Source organism: Conger conger, chromosome 4 (assembly GCF_963514075.1).
Source record: "Conger conger chromosome 4, fConCon1.1, whole genome shotgun sequence".
NCBI lineage: Eukaryota > Metazoa > Chordata > Actinopteri > Anguilliformes > Congridae > Conger > Conger conger.
In genome coordinates this window covers 65,470,542-65,496,273 of record NC_083763.1, presented here as the reverse complement: position 1 = coordinate 65,496,273, position 25,732 = coordinate 65,470,542, and the positions used below count along the sequence as shown (strand labels likewise).

Genomic DNA, 25,732 nt, shown 5'->3' with positions numbered 1-25,732 from the left:
CAAAAAAGAGGCTGTTCTATTCTTGCAGGTATAATTAATACATGTACGTTCAAATGTCTTGTATGTGCAGTACAGAACCAACTTTACTTGGTCCGGTTTGCTGCCAACCCATGGAAACTGAAATATTCCACTCAATGGGAACATTTTCCAGTGTTCGTCCTTTCACTATCGGCCAATCGAGGATATTCGCATGTTTCTCAATACGTAGTGTTCCTCTAATCGAGATTGCACACACCTTTAAGCACGATTGCTTAGACGACTAAATGTTTTTTAGAACCAATTGGTAGTTTTTCCCGCTTCTCATTGGATTTCATTAAACGTGTGGTCTCCTACTGTGGTTTCTAGGTGTCGCTGTATAGCATTATTCGTAGATTATTAATGTCACTGTAAATGGCTATTTAAAAACGCGTCCGCGCACACGCACTCTTCGTCGCCCATGTTCCCAAAGCACAAGCAGTGGAGAGATAACGGCTCATGAATGGAAATGGAAAAGGAAAACGGTCTAAATATGCGACTACTTTGCGCCAACAGCGCCTTTTCTGCTGCAGTCAGGAGCTGGGGGGTTTGAGGCCCCCTGTGGACCAAAAACGTCACATTTGAATAGCCAACACTGCTCCGGAACTGTCCGAAAGTTAGTCAGCTTTGCTAGTGGCAAGGAGAAGACTACATCAAATTAACTTTAAACGAACTGCTGTCGATTGAAACGGTTTTTTTATGCATATGGAACTGCTTTGATCATATTTCTAAAATGAAGTGCATTCTTGCTGACTCCAGATTGGAATTTACAGTTCTTTCTCTCTTGCTGACTTTTTCATTGATTTATGGAAACCCACCGAAATACAGCTTATTCCAGGGTAGTGCTTACTCTGGGGCTGCACCGAGACTAAGGAATAAGTAAGTACTACAGTAAGGTTTTGTTGTTGGGTGTTTTGTTGTTTTTTTTCTACTTCCTTTTTTGGTTTCAGAAGTTAATTAGTAGTTTGGAATTTAGTGTTAACCTATTCAATAGCCAATGCTGTATTTTCTATTTTTTTATGAGGAAAAGTATCCTAAACGCATGTACTGTAGGTTTGTTCTACACGGTTTGTCTTTATGATTTGTTGTCATAAACGCCTGGAAATGTAGCCATTGTTTCCAATAATGTGATACATTTATTACAAAATATGTTAATCTAATAAGAATCAAAATGTAAAGACCAATTTTCTTCATATATTCCATAGGCTACACGAGGCAAATTCATTTTAACCATCGTTATACATTCTCAATTTCTTTTGGCCGTGAGACTTAATGTTGTATATTCGTTCTTGGGTAGGATCTTTCCATTTTTATTTGTTTGTATTTCAAAGTTATGTGCCTTTCATTAAATAAATCTTTCTGCAGAAATTGGTGTGCATATGTTGTGCAGAAGAACGTGACTTGCACCGTCCTATCATCCGCGGAAACTTCTGTTGAGCCGGAGTTCGCGCCGTGCCCGGAGCAGCTCCCTGACTGCTCGAAACAAGTGATGTAAGTGTCCCGGGAGATGAGGGTGGGTGGGAAGCTCTTGTTTTTATTGGCTCGTAGAACAATAATGTATTTGCCTCTTCGCCGCAGTGGGTTGTAATATCAATCAAATAAACTAGTGAAAATTATGTAAGCTGTTTTTGAATATGTGATAGTAAAAATTCAATGCTGTATTGAGCTGCTTATAAATTCTTTAACGAGGCAATGTTGGCTACTGCCTCACACCTTCTTATTATTCCAAGACCGATATTCTATATGTATGATTGGATCTATCAATGTTTATGACAACTTTTTGTACTGCCATCAGGGGTTGTGCTTCTGGAACGAGTAGTCTTGTAATGGGAAGGTTGATGGGTAATGTCCTGTTTTAGGACTGTTCGGACTGACTTGGGACTGCTTTCTCCAATACTTGCTCCAATACATGGGATATTTTATGGATGGATGATGTATAAAAATATAACCCACTGCATGTGTTGCATAATACATAGAGTGGATTTGGTGTCTGGTGCATGTGCTTAAAAGTTCCTCTTCTTTAATCTGTTCATAGACTGTATGTTGAGTGAGAGTGAATAATATCTATTTGATGGGAATGTCCAAAGTTAGATGTAAAGGGACAAGCAAAGTTGATGATCACCCCTTTCCTAACTCTTGTCAATGTTGCATGATGCCCCAAGGGGTTACCTTGGATTATCATATGCGACTTAGATAGAGATATTTCTGTTCTGTTTTATCTTTTTTTGCAACCCGCATGATCTATAATTGCCTATTTTCACAACAAAAACCATGTCCTGGTGGCTGTTCTTTAAAAAGCTTTTAAGAAAAAGAAAAGATCCAGCATTCTGAAATACAATTTAACTGTTTGACGGATTGCCTCGAGGGCAAAGGTTGTTTTCCTACCTACACAAGATTTGAACTATCTGATCTGAAATGGAGCTCCCAGAACTCTCTCACTCTGCTTGTGAATGATGTGAAAACTGGGACTAGCTTTATGTACCAACTGAAGTTCAGGGATCATGGAATCAGAAAACATTTTATTGGTTGATGTTGAGTCTGTTCTGGTCAGAATTGGCATGCAAATCCTGTTGCAATTTACATCATGTCTGCAGTTTTCTGTCTTTTTTTATTGGTATCTGTGACTCTATTGAGCAACAGGAGGGTGCCTGTGATAATAAGAGTAATCATTGTCTGTCCCTGTATGTTTATACCCAGACGTAAACGTCTGGGTAGAAACAGTTGAGACTGAACAATCTTGAAGTGGATATAATTGATATGTATGTAATAGACCCCTGTCTGGTTTCTAATAAACAATCAATCTGCTGGGGTTTGTCCTTCTGAAAGTGGTTATTATGTAGGGTGAGTAATGGTGCAATATTGAGGGCTTTTCGGTGAAATAAGGGCCGTCGATTAAATAGGACCGCATAGTACAGTGCCCCAGCTTCAAAAAGGAAATGTATTTGCTATGAAAATTCTTGTACAGACGCTCTGCAGCTCATTATCAATCCAAGATCCATGACTTTCTGATCTTGTGTACATTGAATTCTTACCACATGCTGTAAGCATCTTATCACTCCAAATTCGAAATGTGAATTTTTTTTATTTTTATTTTCTTTCTGCTGGTGGTTATAACTCTTCAGAAAAAATCACAGGGGAAGCTTGGCCCAGAGATTATTGCAATATGACACTGCCCAGTTTGTTGTTCTTGTCGCACTGTGGTCAGGCATTTAGAAGGGTGAGCTTCATCCCGAGGGAGATGAAGAGAGGAGAGGAAATGCTCACTTTAGTGGCTGAGCCGTCACACAGTTCTGTGTCTTGCGTTTGAAAGCTCTGTAGGAAAATATAAGCCTTCAGGGATAGGATTTGACTATTGCTGAAGACGAGCCACTAGATTTGATTTCCAGGTTCAGCACAAAGCAGTGACAAAGCAGGCTTTATGTTGCTTCTTTGCATTCATTTTCCAGTATTCATGCTCATGTTTAAATACATTTTTGTGTAAGTCTTTTTCACATTGACTCAAAGAAAGCAATCAAGCTCCAGATTCTTGTTTGAATTTCAGTGAACATATTACATATTTCCCTCAGCTTTTACATATTATACTGTATACTGTAGATCTAGAAAAATCATTTAATATGATTTTTTTTTTCAGCTTAATTCCTGGCAAAAAGACAACATTTTCATGTAACCTGAATTATTTACTCACACCACATTCCATACTGAACCCATGTTTTGGTAGTGTAAATGTGGGATGCATATTGTATTTTTAAATGTGTGGATGCACATTAATTTCCTTTTCCAGGTATCGGACAAGGTTCCGCCCCACCTACAAAATTGGGTATAAGATGGTGACTGAGTTGGAGTGGAGATGCTGCCCAGCGTTCCAGGGCCCTGAATGCAAGGAGCACAAAGATGGCCCCCCAAGGCCGACAATAAGGCTGGGACCCCCCGTACAACGTAAGAACCTTTAACAAATAGCCAGCTCTCCACTGCCTTCACTCACTCACTCGCTGAGTGATCTCGGCAAGTGTTTGTCAGCTGCTAGATCCGTAAAACCATTTGTATGTGGATTTATTCAAAATGATCTTTTCCACCAGCGGGTATCAGTAATAACCATGTGCATTTTGATAACACATTATGGGAACACGGAGGGAATGTGAGATGGGAATTTATGACTCCAGTGCCAGATTCCAGTAGTCTTGGTCTCCTCAAGGAACAGATGTTCTTAATTTGGATCATTGTGAAGGCAGGGACACAATGGGACTTCCTCCAAAAAATGTTTTGCTCACTTTAGTAAGTATAGACCTGCAGATAAATGTTATCTGAGGATAGGGGAAAAATTGAAACCTTGTTGGTTTTTTCCAGTGTCTGCAGGAAGCGGCCTTAAGGGACACCACCTGCAGGACGGAGGGAAAGTCCATCGGCTGGAGCAGGAGGTCCGGCGGCTCTCCCAGACTGTGCTGGACCTGCAGGCGGCCATGGCGGGCATGGGCGAGAACCTGCGTGGGGACCTCCAGGAGGACACCAGCAAGATGCTTGTGACGCTCCTCAACAACATGCGGCCGCCTACCGGTGCCCTGACAGGGGCTACTGACAGCATTCAACTGCAAGAGCATGGGCTGGGCCAGGACCCCAGGGTCCTGGAGGAGGTGCAGGCTAGACTCACTGATGTCACCGACACCTTGAAGAGCAAGAGCGACATCCTGGACGAGCTTCAGAGTGCTGTGTCTGGTCACGATGGCCAGCTGCGGCTGCTGTTGGAAGCCGCCCGGAGTCCTCAGGCCACGGCTCCTGCCCCGCCACCCCTCGCTGATTTGAAGGCCTACGCCGACAGCAAGATTGCTGACCTGAGACAAGAGCTCATGGAAGGGATGGAGATAAAAATGGCCGACCTGAAAAACACTTGCGAGTACCAGATCATATCGATGCAGGAGCAGTGTGAGGGTCATGAGTCCAGCTACCTCAGCCTGTCAGAGCTCCTGGAAACCAAGGAGGCTGACCTCAGGAAGGAGATAAACGACCTGAAGCTGAACCTTGACGGGGAAGACGGTGCCCTTCGGAAGGAAGTGGGGCGCATTGCTGAGGCTCACCAGGCCCTCAGTGCCAGACTGGACATTGAGCTGGAGCACCTATCGGCACTTCAGACTAGCGACATTTTAAGCCAGCGCCTAGGGGATCTGGAGGGTCAGCTTAATGTGACCGCAAAGAACTATGAGCACTGTCTCTCTATGGAGGGTAAGATGAGTCAGCAGATTGCAGACAAGGTGCTAGGGCTGAAAAACCAGATGGAGGACAAGCTCATTATCATGGAGGACCAGTTCTCTGCAATGCTAGTCGAAATAAACAACAGCAGTACGCCCGGGATAGACAGACTGACGGTGGACACTATACAGAGCGACGTGGACTCCAGCAAGCAGTTCATTCAGGATCTGGAGAAAAAGGTGAATGCTCTAGGTGAAGCGTGTGCCAAAGACTGTGCCGATAACAGGAAAACGATTGAGAACATAATTCATGATCTCAAGATTTATAGGAACGAGCTGGACGTGACGCATTTGGATGTGGGTGGAAATTCGGATAAGATCAGAGAACTTGAGGATCTCGTTCATGGGTGCCAACACATAGAGGAAGATAACCTTGGGGATCTGAAGAACGAGTTCAGTTCGCTGAAGGACAATGTTGGGGGCTTGGGAGTTACTGTTGCAAGCTTGGCCGAGTCCCTGGGCATATACTCGCAGGACCTCCAGTATGTAAACTTCACCTGCGGCCAGACTAGCGCAAACAGTCAACAGGAGGCTAAAGAGATACGGGCACTCCTGGACAGTCACCTGAGCGGGGGGGCGGTAGATGCCGGCCAGGTGGAGGCGCTGAAGAGTGGCCTGGCCCAGCTCAGTGACCAGGTCAGTGCAGAGCTCAGCCAATGCAAGGAGACCACTGAGGGGGTCAAGAAGGAGGTGTCCAGCGTGGACGGCCGGGTGGCTAATGTGGAGAATGTGTGCGGCAAGCTGGAAACCATGTCTGGCAGTCTGCAAAGAATCAAAGAGGGCCTGAACAAGCACGTGACCAGCCTGTGGACGTGTATTAACCAGATCAATGCCACCCTGATGGTCCACTCCACAGACATCAGCGGGCTCAAGGGCTCAGCCCATAAATTCCATACGCAACTCTCAGACATTGCCCAGGACTTTCAGGACCTGGTGACAAGCACTTCTACCAAGCTAGGTGAGTATTGCATCACATAGCTTTACATTTACAGTGAGTCATGAGGTATTACAGTACTTATTTTGTATAACTTAATGTGTTTCTTTAAGATGTAGTTATCTGCTAGTTAGAATATGTTTTCTTATTGAAGGTGTATATAGAGAGCAGTATCTAGTGCTGTATAAATTTATATTTGCAATGAGTTCCTTACTATTGTTATCAGTTTCTCTTCCTCTTCCCTTCCCCCCAGTGAAGATCTTTAACTCAGTTAACTCTGTGGTTTTCTGTGGCCTATTGTAAGGTGCCACACTTGCACTAATTACCATTGCCGAAACATGTTAGACTTAATATAATTTTTCGTTGGAATATGCCATGGAATAAATGCAGTTTATTAAGTGTGTTCCAATCTATAGAATAGTGCCTTGGTTTTTCTTCTCTCCTACCATTATCCGTAGGCACCCAGGTACTGGAGCATCTTGAAACTAATTTTGCTATGATGGCGTTATTTACCTTGAGAAAGAACTTGCATAATGATTCGCATAAAAATTGCTCTTCAGCAGTAATCTAACTTTCCTGGGTAATTCTTGTGGAATTTTAAATTATAGTTTTAGATATAGCAGTAGAAGAAAGCTATTTTAGTGTTGGTCAGCAAATCATCATAGCTTTCATAGCATATATAGCATGGTGTAGTGGAACACCTTTATTGGAAACAAAGTGTAGCACCTGAATTCTAAGAATAAAATTTCCTGAAGTTAGGTACCACACAGCATTTTCTTACGCCATGGAAACTTGATTGATTGAACACATATGGCTTTTTAAATACCCTCACTACAGTTGTGTTGTGCAACTGTTGGTCATTGAGTGAATAGACTCAGAGGGAATTTGTTTTTTTTGCATCAGTAAGCCCTTTCTCTAATTTGAGAAAAAATGGTTCCTGTTTGGTAGATTTTTATACTTGTACCATGAGGGTGAGATATTAATGAAAAATGATCGTACGGTGGCAGTGAGCATTAGCCTATCATCTTGAGGGAATGAGACCCAGAAAAAAGCTCATAGTGTTTGAGTGTGGCTGGATGTGGGTCACTGTGTTTCACATGCCTGGCTGTAGTGTGCTATAACTCACCAATTCCACTGTGCACATCCAAAACATGTAATACTACTTGTAAAATCTTTCTCCTTTATCCCCGCTCCTTCTTGTATGTATATGAGCATATGTGACTTTGTTACAGATGTTACAACTCTGATTTCTTTGATAGCTAAGTCACCCCTGCTATGGATGGAGCCATCATAATGACATGAATAATTCTCGCTTGCGTAGTCTAATAAAGGCGCAGATTGTTTCCTTTGTCACTGGTTCAACCAGAGGGCAAGTCGGCTCATTTGCTTATTGTGCTGTGCAGGCGGTTCAGTGTCCCGGGCCAGTACAAGCGCTTGTGGTGAACCGGATCGGGTGTGTGCGATGAGTGTGTCTCCTGTCAGTGCTGTGGGCTCAGGGGGGCTGCGGGGCTGCGGGTCCTCCGTGAGCTCCAGGCGTGTGGTCTCGGGGGTCCGGGGGGTCTCGGCGGCAGCCGTCGCTCGTCGAGCCCGATGTTCGGCGCGCGGTCGCCGTTCCGCCGTGGCCTGAGTAAACACACAGCGCGTCGGGGTTATGATCCCACTCTGGTCTTCATTAAAGCCGAGGTGCAGCCGGGGGGTCTACCGTCTACCCCTCCCCCCTCGCCCTCTCCTCCCCGTGGACCGTGTGGCAGAGCCGTGGGAGGGGGCACCCGTCTGCTCCACAGATGTGCTGCTGTATACAATGATGTCACACGAGCGCCTATTACCCCCAAAAACCTCCCTACTGGCAGGCTGACTGACAGAAAGGGACGAGAACAGTCAAGACTCCCATAACCTTCATTTACCTTCCCCCTCACCCTGCGGATCAGACTTTTTAATTCCAGAATTACATCCCTAACTTTTCCTGAAAGCTGAACCCTTGCAGGGGGCAGTGACACACTGAGTGTGTGTTTAAGCTGTCATCCTGGCATGGAGCAGGCGAACCAAACTGCAGAAGAGCCATGGCACTGCTTACTCATCTGCCTGGTGTTCCCATTTAAACCAACTTGCGCTTTGTGGAACTAATCTATCCTGCAGGCTCCGGTGAAAAAGAAAAAAAAAAGAAGGAAAAAGCTTATTTTTTAAAAATATAAATCAAAGTAGCTTAAACAATTTTCATCTTCTTGTTCCATGAAAAGAAAAAGTTTCTCCAAACGACACAACTAATGAGATCTCCTGCAGGTCTTTGGAGAGATTTTTATAGTGCTCCATTACTGTATGAAACATGGGGTTTTTACATCAAAGCCACAGGTCCTGAGCGCTGTGGCACTGGTCTCTCCCAGTGAGAGGCTCTACAGGCAGTTCCCCCCACTCACATCCTTATCCTTCCTCCGCTCTCAGCCACAGCTTCCCGGAGATAAGATCTCCTTACCCAGAAGACCGAAATACCTTTTCCCCAGGGCCCACATACATCGCCCGTTTATGGTGTGAGGTGGGAGGCCAGGGCCTCTTAACTCTCTTCCCTAGAAAGCCATTGGGAGAGGGTATAATCAAGTGTAATCATCCCCCACCCCTCCGCAAGGCTACTGGAACTACCCCTTCTCCTTATTTCTGTGATCCATGGCCGACATCTGTAAGGCTGTACACCAGCGCTGTTGCTAGGCGTGGCGTTGGAGAAGACACATAGAGCATATATAAGCTAATAATTGCTTCCCTGCAGCTACAATGTAATGCGATGTATAGAAGGCCTGTAATATCAGCCTATAGTAATATCATACTTCACATCTTCTTGGAGAGCCCCTACTGACGCAGTGTATTACCTTCGTTCCCGCCCTGTGTTGCTAAGTAGAGAGGGGCGAGCATCCTCCTTTTAATGGATGGTGTTGGGTTGCATGCTCATTTGGCAGAGAGGCGCATCTGGTGCTAAACACCGCCGTTAAAGACCTACTTCCTGCAAACTGCATTTCCTCCATCTGGTGCTAAACTTCCTGACCGCTCACGCCGCCTTATTCCCCCAGCCCCTGTGGGACTGAGCTGGCACTGAGTGTCGATCCCAGACTTTGGCACTAAATTTTCAAGGCACAGTCACCCCACTGGGCCTACAGGTCCAACAATGGGGGAAGGGGGCAGGGTGGGTCCCGGAGCGGAGTGGCAGTAAACGGTCGTTTGTTACGAGGAGCGGCGGGCTGCGGTGTTATGCGGTCCCGAGGCGCAGTCTAACGCAGGAGCCGCGAGCTGCAGCTGTCGACTGGCCGCCTCTTTAATCACGGCGCGAGAAGCACAGGGCTGATTGCTCTGCGATTGATTGAGGCTCAGGGGGGCAGGGAACTGATGATATTTATATTCACGTTTCCTTCCAGCCCTGTTTTACAGGCGCAGCTTTGTGCCTTATTTTCAGTGACCCCCTTGAGCCCCTGACCTGCTGGGGGAAGCTGCCCGGCGCTTTGTGCCCTGTGTGGCCGTGCCCATGTGCTTTTCATTATGCCTCGCTCTCAGTGGGGGGGACGCTGTAGGTAACCTCATTCGTACTTCCTAAATCATCACCTCCAGAAAGCGAAGCAACGGATGGGGGACGATAAAACTTGAACACTGGTCCATTTTTCCCCCCCCCTTTTTTTTTTCTAAACTTTAGTTGAGAAGTGTGCTTCAATAATTTACTTTTTAACTTTAGGCGCAGTGAGGGTCAGAGAATCATTGTAATTGCTTCTTTCAACTCCCTAATGACAGGGCTAGATAATCACTAACTACATTACACCAAAATGACAGAGAATCCCTTTCAGACTTATTGTAATGGTAGTGGCTGTATGCCAGCCATGCCATAGGCTAACATAGCACAGCCTGCATGTAAAAATGAAATGGAATGAAACACTCAGAACCTGGTAACAGAGAACACTCGGCTGTGGAAAGAACACGAGTGACTCTAGTGACACGCTGATGAAAACCCAGTTAAACGCTGGGGCCAGGGCCCATAAAAGCCAAAAGGTTGTTTATTGCTTTGGAATGCATAGGTGTTCTCATAAGGGGTCCGGAACCCCATCTGGAAGTCCTCAGCTCACAGGGGATCATGGGAGTTCCCTCCCCACAATTTGGCAGAGGGCCGAAAGCTTGTTTTCATTCACGGACGGCGCTGACAAAGCATGTTTACCCCCACTGCACCACTTTACCCCCCACATCACAAATTCCCCTGGACTGGCAGCAAAATTGCATTCAGAAGGGCTCTGTTCAGTGAGGAGGGCGTCGGCCACATAAGCAGAGTTGATTAGAGGTGATTCTTTGGTTCAAAAGTCTCATTTTCCATGCCAGTGTGTGTAAACTCTCCCTACATGAGACCCATCGATTGCGGTCCAGTCCTCTCCATCTGACTCATCGCTTTGTTTGGTCCACCGCAGTGACTCAGTCCTGGTTACATCAGCGTGGTGGTCGGACTCCCTGTCAAGGGAGCAGGGTTTCTGCAGGATTTTCCCAAGTAAATTGGCAGTTAGTTGGACCAGGGCTAAGTCTAGACATGGAAATGGGGATTAGGGGCTAATCCATGTATGGGAAACTTGCTGCTGCATTGGAGATTTTGGTGGTCTGTGTGAAAGCAGCTGTTCTGTGTTGAAAATGATATGAGGGCATTCTAGGGCACGCCTTATATATGTACACATATTAATCATATGGTGAGTAAGTGCATCAGTGATCAGGATGACTGCTTTTATAAGGCAGAGCCAACCCAGGGCTTGCTGGAATGACACTGGCTTGTTGAAGAGTTCAAAGTCTCAGTCATTAGTGGTTTATGATGGTATTTGAAGCTCTGTGATTTGCTTTGCATAGAGCAGTGGTTAGGCCCTGAGGATCACTGTATGCTGGTTTTTGTTACAGACCTTTTTTTTGTTACAATCTCTTGCTGAATTAAGGCTGTTGAACATGTGTATTTTGGTTCTTTTATATTTTGTCTCTTAACACAGTGCAGGTTTGGCTCGTTATCATTAGCTTTATATTTTAATTCTCCATCTAACTGGTTAGTTTTAATGGCCTGCAGTTTCATTAATTATAAGCCTATTGAATCACCCCCGTCTTTAATTTGGTCAGGTACTATTATTTTAACCTCTTTATCAAATTATTTGCAATATAGAATAATTAAAAACAGCTTGTTAAAATTCTGGGAATAAAATTATGGTTGAAGTGAAAACCAGTATAAACACATTTAATAACCTCGGGCATAGAGGAGTGTCACTTTACAAGATCAATAAGATCTTAACAAATGCCTATATTGAGTTACTATAGCAACAAGAATGATTGATTTGTAAATGTAGAGTGCATGTAATGTTATGTAAGATTTCTGTAATTCAACCGTACTTATTATATTTAAGTAGTCAAACATGACTACTGTCCCTTCAAAGATTTTCAGTTCAGCTTGTCTCTGCACCCCATCCTCCAGCAGAGTTCAGATTTCTAGTTCCTGTGTTTTCAGGCAATCTTATAGAGTAGGGTTTTCCTGGTGACCCTATTTGAACCTGGTTACTATAATCAGAGGATCTGACTCAAAGCAGTTCTCGTCTGAACTGGTCAAAGGGGTGGGGCTTGTACGTTGATGCTGAGAGAATGCAGGAGGTTATCAGCTCTGTGGACCTCACACATCCGTCAACCTCCTCCACCAACCCAATTAAAACATGCCTGTTCATGCGACAGTTCTCTGACCAGGCCAGAGAGTGTGGAATATAAAATGCTAAAATAGGGTTGCAGGTTTACAGAAGTGAGGCACACACTTCTGTTCTTCATTATTTAATCAGCCCAATCATTTGCATGATGTCATTTATAGCCACATTTCATGATATAAACAGCAGCTGCTCTTGTCTTGCAGCATTTTATTTTGGTCTAATCGGTCATGGTGCATGTGGCCATTTGGCTGATTGAGCCAGGGTAATCCTGCATACACACCGGCCCTCCTGGCCTGGAGTTGTCCATCCCTACTTTATTCTTTCCTCCTGTCCTCTTTTTCTAGCTACTAAAGTCAGAGTGACGAACTCCAAACCACAGATCGAGACCCACCAGATCCACATCCCCATCATCAGACCCCCGCCCGTGACCACTCGCACCCGCCAGCCAACCACGCGCCGGGAGACCTCCGGGCCCCTCCCTGCGGACGGCCCCCTGCGGCCGGTGTTGGAGGTGGGCGAGGCGGGGCCCCCGGGCACCGTGCGCAGGACCCACCTCAAGCTGCCCCAGAGCGACGGGGCCACGACGGACTTGACGGGGTACGCCGGCGCCCCAGGTGAGAATATGGGCTTCTAGTCATCATGCATCAGAGCTGGGCCACATGCACATTTGTAATGATCAGCTAAAAAGTATAATTGTGAAATATTTTCTGATTATTGGTGAAAATAGAGGTGAAGATGTTTTATAGTCTATCATTAATTGACCAAAGTTAATCTTCTTTTGGGTTTGTTTGCCCCTGCAGGGTACCCACCAGAGTCCAGTAAGCCTTTCATAATTCCAGGTAAATGGTCTTTCCCCCTTTGGTTGCCTTTATTTTTTGTATTATTTGTTTACAAGCTGCATAGTATTCAAAAGTAGTGCACCAATAAAGGTCAATTGAGAGTCTGTGGTGTGAAATAACAATGCCGTCTTTCCCCTTCACTTGATAGTGCCCCATACACCAAAGAAGTCACATAAGACCGTTCGAGGTAAAAACTCAGAACTACAAAATGGCATCACTGAAGTTTTTTAACCAATATTTTTTACAGTAACCTCCTTTGAGTGATGCATGCTGTTGCAGTGATCTCTTCATTGAGCATTTGTTTCCTGTGTGGCGTATCTCAGGAGCTGGAGACCACAAACCAGGGGATCCCTTCTCCTTTTCGGCTGGCATGACAGTCCTGCCCTTCTCTGGGGAGACCGGAATCATTCGCTTCAACAAGGTGCTGGTCAATGATGGAGGACACTATGATCCAAAAACAGGTGTGTACTCACTCCTCTAATTTATACAATGTTCAACTGTTTAGTTCAATCTGCTGAAGAAAATTTACTTTAAAAAAACAAAAAACTTTTAACCAGGACAGAATCAGAGAAATGAAATGGGTTTAGAGAACTCTTTCAGTCAAATGCCTCCAGTAGCTACCATTCCGTTAGCATGAACCCCGTACAACCTTAAAGTCAATTTCTAATATTTAACTTTCCAAATGGAAATGAGCATTGTCCCTACAAAAGATGCCTCAAAATGCACATTTATGCAATTATTCTCCTGTGTAAATGACTACTACTGCTCAAATCACAATAGTAATCTTGCATAATTCAAATTTGAAGCCCCCTGTATTGATGTTGGTTGCGGCTATAGCACACTGTATAGGTAAAAGGTTTATGTAAATCATAACACCCAGGTTAAGAATGCAGCGATAGTGAAAGTGTATGTGAGGTGTAGAAAGGCTGAGTGCCCTGCTGTCCCTCTGCAGGGATCTTCATTGTGCCGGTGGACGGGCGCTACCTGCTGAGCACCGTGCTAACGGCTCAGAGGGGCGAGCGGGTACAGGCCGTGCTCTCAGTGTCCAACCGCAGTGTGCAGAGACTGGACTCCTGGGGCTACCGGAAAGAGACCGCCGACTCCTCCGGCCCTGCCCAGGAGAGCTGCACCTGTGGGGGCTCTGCCACCTCCAGCCTGGCCCTCAGCCTGAAGCGCGGGGATCGAGTGGGCCTGGTGCTGACCGCGGGGAAGCTAGCCGTGTCCGAGGGCAGAGAGGTCCTGTCCACCTTCAGCGTGGTCTTCCTCTACCCGCACCCCAGCAGCACATAGCCCCCCCACCACAATGAGAGATGACCAAAGGTGTGCAAGGAAATAACACTATGCAATTTTGTGATACGGAGCTTTAATATATTTTGTCACAACCTATATTTGTAAGAATTTCCTTTTTTTTTTTTTTTTTGTTAGTTTGTTTGTACAATGTTTTTGTTTCTTATATGAAACTATGCAAAATGATTTTGTATTTGTACTGTCTTCGAGACAACAGATTGTAAAAGGCCTCGTTTCGGGTATCTACTGTAATAAAAAAATGCTGTACACTTTTCCAAAAATGAATACATGAAGGCAAAATGTGTGGTTCTGACTGCTTCCAAAGTACAAGGACAGGTTATTTTACTTTTTTTTTTTTTTTTTTATTAATAAAAAGGGGTCTAGTACACCCATAACTGTCCTAATGTATGAAATCTAAATGATTGTGCCTTTTTTATATACATTTCCTGAAGTGTAACATTTCTGTCTTGTGCTGTATTAATCAAATTCCAATTTCTCACATGCCAGTGTTTTAAGCTTAAAATAATGAATCTTTTTTTTTTTTTGAGTAACCCTCCCGTTACACAGAGAAATGGAGAAAGTGAGGGCATTTAGAACAATCCTCTCAAGGCTCAACACTAACATTTTTAAACTAAGTTGAAAAATGTAACATTACTGCTTATTTCCCAATTAGCACACATCGATCTTCAGGAGTAAATGCTCCTAACATGGGAGCAGTGTAGAGCCCAGTTCATCCCAGGAGACCGCTTGATACAGACAGGAAGAGGCATGCCTTCCTTCCCTCGTCACAAGCCCTGCTAATTCTAACATTACTGACACAGTAAATAAATCTTTCTGATCAAATACTGCATCCATTGTGTCATTAAGCAGCTCTCTTGGTCTCCAATGGGAGAATTCAGTGCTTTTGGGTCACAGACTGTCCTAATATATTCTCCTTATCCAAATACTCACAAGCAACTGACACACAGTTCTGTTTTTGTTCTCAGAGGAATGTCTCACTTCATCAGATCGACAGTCATGTGTGGATTGACACTGCAGGTCCCCAAGTGGTAATAAATGAGCGCCTAAGCTTTTGTGTGTTTACAAAAGAAAAGCCGTAAATTAATTTAGATGGATTGTTTACTAATTGCTTCATAATGAATGGGTGTATCGCAATTATTTGGCTCACATATAAAAAGGCCTCAGGGTAATGAAAAGTAGGAGCATTTCTTTTCTCAGGAAGGATGACTTAAAGCTAGATGATCTAGTGATTATCTGCAATTTAATTCACTCATAAAAATGTCAATCAGGAGTATGGAAGGAAAAACAAGTATTTTACTGCACTTGTTTATAAAGGTTTGAATTTAAATTCACTAATGACATGTCATAAGTGTCAAGTAATATATTGCATGAACATGACTATTAAGAAGATTGGCCATGACTAGGGTTGACCTGAATCCTGACCAAAATACTAAACCTAAACTTGATGGCATTCCGAGCTTTTGGAGATAATTTGTAGCTTCTAATCTTTGTGTTTATGGCCACTTAAAATTGCTGCCATAAAACTGTAATTAAACTACTTTCATACAAAAACAAAAAAAACAAAAGACATTTTCAGAAAAAGGTGAGGCACTCTACAATGGGACCAAAAATAAATACAAAGTTTCATCATGTACTTTTTTTATTATAGTTTTTTTGTAAACATATTCCTCTTAAACAGCACTGTCAATATACATATGATACTGCAAATATTTAAATATAATTGCTCGGGTACAATGCGATCGATTAGTAAGCTTTACGTCGAAAATAACATTTTAACAGAAACATACTTCCGCATAATGAACCATATTTAAGAAATAAACCACGTAAAACAAAAAGGCATTTAAGATTTAAGGGGGGAAAGGATAAACAATTAAAGCCTACAACATTAAGGACTACGACAGTAGTCTCAGAAAGAATATTATTAATATCTAAACTACAAATACCAGGTTTTAAGACAAGTGTGGGGTTTTCACACAAATATATTACTTTCATAGAAAGAATGAAATCACTCATTAGTAAGAGATGCCGCGATACACTTTCAGCTCTGATTTTCGTAAAATACTGACAGAGCGGTGCCCCGATATAATTGAAAACAAGAAATACTACAAATTCAAACCAGAGCGGTGCCCTGATATAATTGAAAACAAGAAATACTACAAATTCAAACCATAACGGTACAAACACTTCACACGGAACTACTTTTCACGTGGAATGCACAAAACTCCTCAAACCAAAATCGTAATACCAAGAATGTCAGTCAATGAGAAACCTGATTGTGCTTTTTAAATTACCGTTGACGGTCTGTGTGCGCATATGTCAGCAGTGCCCGTAGTTGACTCTTCAGATTGATAATCCCAAAGAGCTAGCAGATTCTAGCAGCTTCCTGAATCCACCAAATTCTTCAAACACATCGCGTTGTCTACACACGCGCACGCATACAGTTCCTCTATCCGAAAAAAGTACTGTAAGGTATGCGCCATATTATTTTCACAATCGCCATGAATGTAACTGGCCGTTGCGTAAGTGCAAAATATAAGGTTCCTTAGTTAAAGCGAGAGGGTACGGTAAGGCCTTCAAAAGCAGCTGGGTGTTCAACATTGGCAAATAAATATTGATTTTCTCATGCACAGCAAATAATACCAGCACCACATGAAAAAACACCCGAGTTCTCAAACAAACATTTCTAATAATTAACATCTTGAGCGGAAATACGCTGTATTAAATTACGGAGCAGGGTTTGCCTCTATACAGTCAGAATTACTGTAAACCTGTATTTTGCACTTCTATCTTGTCATTGGTGCTTCTGGGTCCTCGTGGAGTATTGACATTCAATATTGTTTTCATCAAAGTGTACAATAAATTGAAATGGGAAATGCAAGCAAATTTCACCTCAGTAAGTGAATTCATCCAAATGAGTGGAACAGATACTTGGAGTAGAACATCAACACCCAAATTCTATTATATTACATCTGCTAGGATGGACAACAGTGGGGAACATCTCCTGATGCCACAAGAAATGCACAAAAAGTGTCACTAACAGCAGTTCCAAAAGCAGTGCAAATAATAGAAGCGTTGCAAATCTTGATCTTACATCAATGTAATGCCAATGCTACTTACTCATGTCAATTAAATAATAAACTCATCAACATTTCAACTCGGGTGCCCTTTTGTTCTTCATTACAAAGAGGGAAAACAGGACCAAAGCTGGTCTTGCCTTTCCAAAACAATCGCCACTGCAGTGCACTATCATTGTCAAAGAGAAACGGGCCTTAAGAGCAAGGTCTAAGTGAAAGTGTGGATGTTCTCTCCCCCTGCACAAGAGCAGCCTTCCCCAGCCCCTACAGCAAGCCCCTACAGCAGGCCCCTACAGCAGGCCCCTACAGCAGGCCCCTACAGCAGGTCCTACAGCAGGTCCTACAGCAGGTCCTACAGCAGGTCCTACAGCAGGTCCCTACAGCAGGTCCTACAGCAGGTCCTACAGCAGGTCCTACAGCAGGTCCTACAGCAGGTCCTACGGCAGGTCCCTACAGCAGGTCCTACAGCAGGTCCTACGGCAGGTCCCTACAGCAGGTCCTACAGCAGGCCCCTACAGCAGGCCCCTACAGCAGGTCCTACAGCAGGTCCTACAGCAGGTCCTACAGCAGGTCCTACGGCAGGTCCCTACAGCAGGTCCTACAGCAGGTCCTACGGCAGGTCCCTACAGCAGGTCCTACGGCAGGCCCCTACAGCAGGCCCCTACAGCAGGCCCCTACAGCAGGTCCTACAGCAGGTCCTACAGCAGGCCCCTACGGCAGGCCCCTACGGCAGGCCCCTACGGCAGGCCCCTACAGCAGGTCCCTACAGCAGGCCCCTACAGCAGGCCCCTACGGCAGGCCCCTACGGCAGGCCCCTACGGCAGGCCCCTACGGCAGGCCCCTACAGCAGGCCCCTACAGCAGGTCCTACAGCAGGCCCCTACAGCAGGTCCTATGGCAGGCCCCTACAGCAGGTCCTACAGCAGGCCCCTACGGCAGACCCCTACAGCAGGCCCCTACAGCAGGCCCCTATGGCAGGCCCCTAAAGCAGGCCCCTACCACAGGCCCCTACAGCAGGCCCCTACAGCAGGCCCCTACCACAGGCCCCTACCGCAGGCCCCTACAGCAGGCCCCTACCGCAGGCCCCTACAGCAGGCCCCTACCACAGGCCCCTACAGCAGGCCCCTACCGCAGGCCCCTACAGCAGGTCCTACGGCAGGTCCTACGGCAGGTCCTACGGCAGGTCCTACGGCAGGTCCTACGGCAGGTCCTACAGCAGGTCCTCCAGGCACACCTCGGGGATGGGCTGCCTCCAGTAGCAGAAAGAGCTGAACTCAGGGAAGGTGAAGGCTGAGCTCTGCTGCTTGCACAGCAGGGGGAAGACATGCTCCACCAGCTCGCTCAGCCGACTATACCTGAGAGAGAGAGAGAGAGAGAGGGGGGGGGGGGGGGGAGAGAGGGAGGGAGGGAGAGAGAGGGAGAGAGAGAGGAGAGAGGGGGAGAGAGGGGGAGAATAAGATGAGAACACAGACTGCACAGCGCAACACACACTCCCACTCCATATGAGCCTTATACACCTCTTTTACTTCAGAACAAAGGAGTATCACAATGAAGTGTCACTCCCACCTCCAAAGCTGGCGCAACTGGTGTTTTATACTGATTTATACTTCTGCGTCGAATCTACGCAGAGCCTACGATGTTGCCTGACGCGCACCTCCCCAGAAATGGAACTACGCGTCATAGCCTCTGCGTAGATTCGACGCAGAAGTATAAATCAGGCTTTAGTGGTCTCTGCAGTGCAGCGCACCACATGGTGTTGTATGAAAGTGAGCTACTGCATACAACTTCAGCTTTATATCTACAGAGTTATTAGTATTATATACACACAAGGCAGACGAGATGACACAGGCAGTGCAGGGCAGCGCCGTGCTGTGCACTTACGAGGTCTTGTTTCCTTTGGATTGCTCTTGTATTAGCTCGCCTTTAGGGTTGACTGTAAATATTCTGCACACTGGCACACCCACTTGCTTGTAGGCAAACACATCCTGCACACAGAGGGGCAGATGTTACATTACATTACAGATGTCAACGCTCCATGCTGGGGAGAAAAGCTAACTAAACAGTAGAACAAGTATGTTTCATTTCTCTAAACATAAACATGTACAGCCATTTATTTTATCATCTGTTTTTTGTTTATTTCTCAGAATATTTTATGCGCCCTCATGCTACCCAGCGCCTTTAATCGGACTCACTGCTGGTTTGATCCCATGACTGTGAACGCTATTCATTTTGATTCCACCCAAGCAAGTTGTTTATTCTTCTGATGTTGGCCAATCAAACAAAGGCCCCACTTCAGACAGATATGCAGAGGAAATTGCAGTCAGAGAGACTGTATAAACTTGCAGGGCTAGGGCATCACAATGTTAATTCATCCCCTTGGGGAGGAGACTGTATTCTGGCACTGGGAAAAGCTATATGACCCTGAAGGATGCTGGGTAGTGGTGGGGTGGGGGGTCTTCTGAGTCCACGGAATCAACATCTCATACCCACACGAGGAGCTTAAGAGCCCTCAAATCCCCTTGCCTCTCAAGGCAGAGGTTGTGGCTAGAGGGTACCATTGATTTGTGTGTTCTGCAGTGCTGAAAACACACTGCCCACACCGGAGGAGAGAACAAATGAGAACGTCTTTCTGGACAGTGTCCAATTTCCGCTGAGTTTGGGGAAAACTTCTGATTGGTTCCTGGGGCGTAGAATAGGAGTTCTGACACAAATGGACATGTCGGGAATTTGGCGAATTGCCTACATGAAGTTCATTCCCATGTTGCTGTAGACTGTAATGTAGATGATCTGATAAGGTGGTTCAGATCCTAATGGGTGATGAAACGTTGCTCTTACGTTAGGTCGGTTTCCGAAGGCAGCGTAGAACGGTTGTTGGTTCGGCTGGAACAAGTTCTTGATATCGGTAAGGCATTCGATCTTGAAGACCTCTGGCTTTTTCTCGATGACCTCCCTGCAAGTCGTGGGTTGAGACACAGGAGATGAAAGGCTTAGGCACAGACCCTCACGTTAGCAGCAGCTGCTTAAAAAACTGTGACCAGAAAAATCCAACAGTAACCCCAATGCTATGGCATAATCTCTTTCAAATGCGAGTGCGAGAGATTCAAGCTTCTCATGCAAGTGAAAGAACAGGGCAGCTGAATCAGTCAGTAGCACCACCCAGCTCCTTATGAGAGCAAGCTGGGCCCTGTAGAAGGAGGTCTGAACCTCAGCCATAGCCATCATGTGTGAATAGTGGTACGGGTCAGTCAGCTAACGTGCACTAGCTCTCTCCCACATAGTGGGGACTGTATGTGGCTAACAGACACAGTGAGTTACAACAGTGCACACACATTAGCTGCAGTGTTCTTCTGCTGTGTGTGGGTGAATGCGGGGGGCTTCCTGCTAATCTCACAGGCATAATTGTCGATTCTAAACAGGAGACAAAGACAAGAAGCAGGTGAGCAGTGTGTGCGTGTGCGTGTGCGTGTGCGTGTGTGTGTACATGTGTATATATGCATGTATGTGCACGTGTGTGTGTGTGTGTGTGTGTGTGTGTGTGTGTGTGTGTGTGTGCGTGCGTGTATATGCGTGCACCACTATGTACCTGTGAATGGCAGAGAAGAGGCTGCTGGGAGACAGCATGAGGGGCCCTCGGGGCAGGATGGTGCCCCTGTCGTTCACCCAGTGCAGGTAGCCCCGGGTCATGTCCGCCATGCCGATGGCTCGGGCCGAGCAGTACAGGAACTTGTACCCGTTCCTGAAACAAGCCAGACAAACTCTCACACTCAGGATGAGCGTTCTGTCAAAACCTGTGACCTGAGCCCAGGTAAAACATCCAGCAATAACACTTCAACTTCGTACAATCCATAGCAGAGGCACTTACTGAAGTTACATTACATTATTGGCATTTGGCAGACGCTCTTATCCAGAGCGACGTACAACAGAGTTGCATGTTTATAGTACATGTGGAAGATATCAGCAAAAATTGTCAGTTGGTCAATATCCGAGACATGAAGTTCAGCCACAGGGCTGAGACGTCACTGAGACTGAGCTCAACAAACTGTATCGCACGATAAGAGTTCCATTATAACGGACGTATCCTGTGAGCATGAACTGTATTTACCGTGACAGTGCTTTTGTGGCACATTAGCACAGATACCAGGAACCACCCAGACGAGGACCAATATAGGCTGGCCTGGCACAAGGACCCTCTCTCTCCACCAATAACCCCTAAAGCAGCCATTACCCCCTAAACAACCCTGAAAATAAACTAGCAGCGGTGCAATCATCCCCCACAAGCCAATCAGTGGGTGCCACATCAAGGACCCAAGCTGAGTCATCCACCAGTGATAACACATTTGTTCCACATAGGCCTACTCAGAAGTCATAAAAACCAGCCAGACTGGTCAATATTAGTCAGTCAGACAAACTGGTTAATTCCAACTTGGAACACTCATATTTTCTAATTGAATTCACATCCACAAGTCTGAGATGGCATGGTTTCAACTCTGGATTCGCAAAGCTTTTAAAGAAATAAACCACCAAGTGCAGTGTATATACAGCTTAGAACAGGCTTTGGCAAAGAGACAATTGGCACGCTGTACTTTCCGCAAATGGAATTAATGGTCTGGCTACCCAGTAGAAAGCTACAAATAGGCTGCAGAACCTGCCAAACGAATAAAATAACAATGTTCGTACCTCTGTTTAAAATCAATCACAGTCCCTACCTCACCAGATTTCAATATCTCTGTTTAAAATCAATAACAGTCCCCACCTCTCCAGATTTCAATATCTCTGTTTAAAAATCAACCACAGTCCCTGCCACCATTCATTCCAACAATAAAATTCATTACCCACTGTGGCCTTGATTAAATGTAGTGGTGACGTGTTTCTATGCCCAAGCAAACAGCCACGAGAAAAAGCTCAATCCAGAGGCATCTCCACCCCACTTTCCCCGCTCTATTAATGAGTATAAACCATTTGTTTATCGGTAATGTGCAGAGGTTGTAAAGAAACATTTAAACTACATTTTTATCCCCAGCACAAAGCAATTAAACAAGTAGTTTTCTATTTTTTACTATTCAGGAATATAACTAACTGTATATACACGTATCGGAGATAAAACAATGAGAATTTCATACACCCAGGGTAGGAGTATGACCTTCTGTCTCCATCACAGGCATGCTGTCTGCTTCCTGGCCACAAACCACCATATATAAATAAACAAGTGCCTATCTCATCAGAACAAAGGCCTGTATATTGATGGAATCCTGCTGGTTGTAACAGTACCTCCCACGAGTTGACCAACCTATTGTTTGTTTGCGTGTGTGTGTGTGTGTGTGTGTGTGAGAGAGAGTGAGAGAGACTTACTCATGCACTGAGTGGTAGAGCTTTGCAATGCCTTGGTGGGTCCAGTCTTTACCGAGCTGAGGGAGAATCTGTCCGAATACGTCAGACCTAAAGTAACAAAGGAGTTACAGACCCATTACAAGGCTGGTCATGAACTACAAAATCTTCCAGTCACATCATTTTCCGCTGAGATTTAGCAGCACAAGTGCACTGGTATATTCATTCATTCATTATCCTAACCCGCTTATCCTGAACAGGGTCTCAGGGGGGCTGGAGCCTATCCCAGCATACATTGGCCGAAAAGGCAGGAATACACCCTGGACAGGTGGCCAGTCCATCGCAGGGCACACACTGGTATATTAATAAAGCCCAATAAAGCTGTCACAATGCGGCCCGTACTTGGTGATGGTGCCGTCGATGTCGGAGATGATGACTCTGTCGTCCCAGTTCCACAGGTAGATGGTGCCCTCACAGCGGCAGGTGCCCTGGTACTGTGTGGTGATGCTGAACAACACGTCGTTTGGGCCCTCCTTCAGCCTCAGACTGGCCTGCGTACGGACAGACACGCAGACAGAGAGGCCGTTTATAGTGCGGCGTCAAAACGTTCCAGACAGCAGGATGTGGTCTCCAAAATCTCTTCTCTATAGGCCTATAGGACTTCACATTAGAACCTCCCCAGATGAAAAGCAGGCTTTGTGACTGGCCATGCATGTCTCCCGTGTCTGTGTTTCAGTACCTTTTCACAGACGGGTGACTAGCGCATGTGTAAGCTGAGCTTCATAACTGTCAAATCTTAAACATGGCCAACTGCACACTGTGACACATCCCTGTGCTTCTACAGACCCACAAGGATGATTCACTCCAGTGTGCTTGGGAGAGACGCATCTCCGCTCGCAGGACACATAAACACCTCAGCACTTCTTTCAAGTGGACATCCCCTTTGATACTCTGACCCTGCATTAACAGAGTTATGAGCTCTGTCTGTCCCTCTCTGAAACACCTGCACAGCACCAGAGTGGAGGTGGATCTGAGAGTGTGTGTAAAGTGTGTGTGTGAGTGTGTGTGTGCACGTATGTATGTATGTGTGTGTGTGTGTGTGTGTGTGTGTGTGTGTGTGTGTGTGTAGTGACTGTAGTGAGAGGTCATGTGTTGACATGTAGTAAGAGTGTGTAGGGTGTGCAAGTTTTGTGAGTAGTCTACTTTTGTGAGTGTGTGTGTGTGTGTGTGTGTGTGTGTGTGTGTAGTGTGTGCATATAAAGACTTACGATCTGGTCAGAGGAGAGGCGCAGAGATTTCTTATAGGAATGAGTGGTGGTTTGATTCAGGCCCTCAGTCAGAGCAGCAGCACTGATCTCCTTTGACTCCTCATCACTGGAGGAGTCCTCACCAGGCCTGCGCAGGGAGTGAGAAATGCCAAAGTTACACATCCTGCTACATATACACACCCAATACAGCCCTAGCCACAGCTAAACGCTCAATACAAGGTCTTCAAAGACCTGCATACAGGAAACTGCCATATTCCACGGAAAACTGATTCAATAAATCTTGGAATAGCAATATGAATATGTGCTGTCATGCTGTGACTGAGCGCTACAGGAACGCTTCACACAGTGGCGGTTTCACACATGGTCAGCAGGGGGCAGCATTACTACAATTTAGATAGGGGGCTAGGGGCCATATTAAAACAAGAATTTCTCACGTCAATGAAACTAGGTTTTAGCACAATTCATACCGAAACATTTAGCTGAACCAATATTTTAGCTGAAGCTCTCATCAATAATGTCAGTGTCAGAGAATGTAATCACAACCTAGTCACGATTTCAGACCAAAATGAAATAAGTCATTATTCATTAAACTCAATTTTTAATCCTTGACTGCCGTTTTGCATAAAAATAAAAATGACAGAATGTCAGTATAAAGCCCTTCATAATGCTGAAATGTGGGTGTACAGAGGAAGTCTAATACCCTGTCAGTTTGCACTGCCCATGTCTGAGCCATACCAAGTATGTTCAACCAGTACCGGTTCAACCAGTGTGACCATGGCGACCAGTGACCTCACATTTTCAAGGCAGGAGCGGAGATGTGTTTCTGACATGAAGGATTCTGCGCGACTAACAGAGGGAGGGGTCTGCATAGGGCCGTGACTCACTGATGGGCGGGGTTCTCCTGGGGGAGCGAGGGGCCTTCGATGAGTGACTCCTGTGTCTCCAGCTTGGTCTCTGACTGCACACAGAGAGAGAAAGAGAAGAAGAAGAAGGCAGAGGGAGAGGAATACAGAGACAGAAAGGTAGACAAAGAGAGAGATGGAGACATGATAGAGATGCTTAGGCTTATGCTAAGGCTACTTCCAGTGCAGGGGAGCACAAATGTATCAACTAACATCATGATACCTCAAACAGAGAATGAATGTTAAATGAAAATATTTGAAATCAATTTCACCCTGTACCTGTTTGACCGTGCTGTCGGCTCTCTTCCTCCAGAACCACCAGCGGCCGGACTTCTTTGGCATTTTCTCCTTCACCCAGGCCTCCTCCGTGGTCTGAGAGAGATCACACAGGAGGACAGAATAAATGCATGTGCATGAGAGTACGCACAGTAGTCTTCATACACATATGCAGACGGGACACTGACCTTGGGCAGGTTCTTCTGAAACGCTTGCAAACTCAGTATAAGAGGTGCGGCCAGTGTCCAGTTGTAATACCTGTAAAATAGGCAAACGTTGAGGATAACCATCGACTAAATTATAAATGCACATGAAAATACAGGTAGAACTTCATGAATATTGAAATGCTACAAATATTACTATATTACAAAAACAGATGCATGTAAGATATGGTAATGACGACTTACCTATTGCCAATCTTTACAACCAAATTGGGATTGTCGATCATGGCTGGATTTTCAGCAAATTCATGATATGTGATGATATGCTGCATGAACTTTTCTGTGAAATAAACCCAAAAAAATCATTTAATAATTACTGTTATTACTGGAATATCCACAAAGAAAGCAGTCTCTCCACATTCACGGCAACTCCAGCTCTTTTCTCTGGTAGAGGGAAAAGCATATGCTGAATGGTGTCATGGAGGCCTCCCACTGCAGAATAATACCCGTATAAGACAAGCCCTGACTGCTCTTACAGCAGGGCCATGTTGGGCCAGACTGATCCTTACACTGCGGGTGGGACACACCACAGCCAGATCCTAGGGGGCCAAACAACACACTTTAAGATGGAGGCACATGCAGCTTCCGTTCCCAGCAAAGCCCAAAGGGCCTACTTTGAACTACAAAATGGCTGCAGCTTCAGTGACGTTTCT

The 25,732-nt window shown here is 45.3% G+C and overlaps 3 protein-coding genes across 3 annotated transcripts in view; 2 read left to right on the top strand and 1 right to left on the bottom strand.

The window, feature by feature from the left end:
• Positions 1-656: 656 nt before the first annotated feature.
• On the top strand, positions 657-14,748 carry LOC133126982 (EMILIN-2-like). The gene is made up of 9 exons (XM_061239548.1): positions 657-894; positions 1,381-1,506; positions 3,797-3,951; positions 4,360-6,213; positions 12,212-12,481; positions 12,668-12,706; positions 12,855-12,893; positions 13,030-13,167; positions 13,659-14,748. Exons 1-9 carry the CDS (start codon positions 749-751, stop codon positions 13,994-13,996), a joined length of 3,105 nt encoding a protein of 1,034 aa, XP_061095532.1. The 5' UTR covers positions 657-748; the 3' UTR covers positions 13,997-14,748.
• LOC133126675 (proline-rich protein 2-like) lies at positions 14,010-18,073 on the top strand. Its single transcript, XM_061239013.1, has 2 exons — positions 14,010-14,026; positions 17,335-18,073. Exons 1-2 carry the CDS (start codon positions 14,010-14,012, stop codon positions 18,071-18,073), a joined length of 756 nt encoding a protein of 251 aa, XP_061094997.1.
• The window catches only part of lpin2 (lipin 2), a 23,577-nt gene continuing 15,701 nt past the window's right edge, over positions 17,857-25,732 (bottom strand). The window contains exons 10-21 of the mRNA XM_061239547.1: positions 25,266-25,359; positions 25,047-25,116; positions 24,862-24,954; positions 24,565-24,638; positions 23,681-23,807; positions 22,815-22,963; positions 22,437-22,523; positions 20,671-20,823; positions 19,923-20,037; positions 18,969-19,072; positions 18,295-18,442; positions 17,857-18,258 (exon numbers count right to left, since the gene is read on the bottom strand). Of these exons, the coding sequence (XP_061095531.1) occupies positions 18,298-18,442; positions 18,969-19,072; positions 19,923-20,037; positions 20,671-20,823; positions 22,437-22,523; positions 22,815-22,963; positions 23,681-23,807; positions 24,565-24,638; positions 24,862-24,954; positions 25,047-25,116; positions 25,266-25,359 (1,211 nt within the window). The 3' untranslated portion in view covers positions 17,857-18,258; positions 18,295-18,297. The remainder of the gene's footprint in view (positions 18,259-18,294; positions 18,443-18,968; positions 19,073-19,922; positions 20,038-20,670; positions 20,824-22,436; positions 22,524-22,814; positions 22,964-23,680; positions 23,808-24,564; positions 24,639-24,861; positions 24,955-25,046; positions 25,117-25,265; positions 25,360-25,732) is intronic.

Coding starts and splice junctions, on each gene's coding strand:
- LOC133126982 (XM_061239548.1), top strand. CDS start 749: ATGAAGTGCATTCTTGCTGACTCCAGATTGGAATTTACAGTTCTTTCT. Junction 3,952..4,359: donor GCTGGGACCCCCCGTACAAC/GTAAGAACCTTT, acceptor GGTTTTTTCCAG/TGTCTGCAGGAAGCGGCCTT. Junction 12,707..12,854: donor TAAGCCTTTCATAATTCCAG/GTAAATGGTCTT, acceptor TTCACTTGATAG/TGCCCCATACACCAAAGAAG.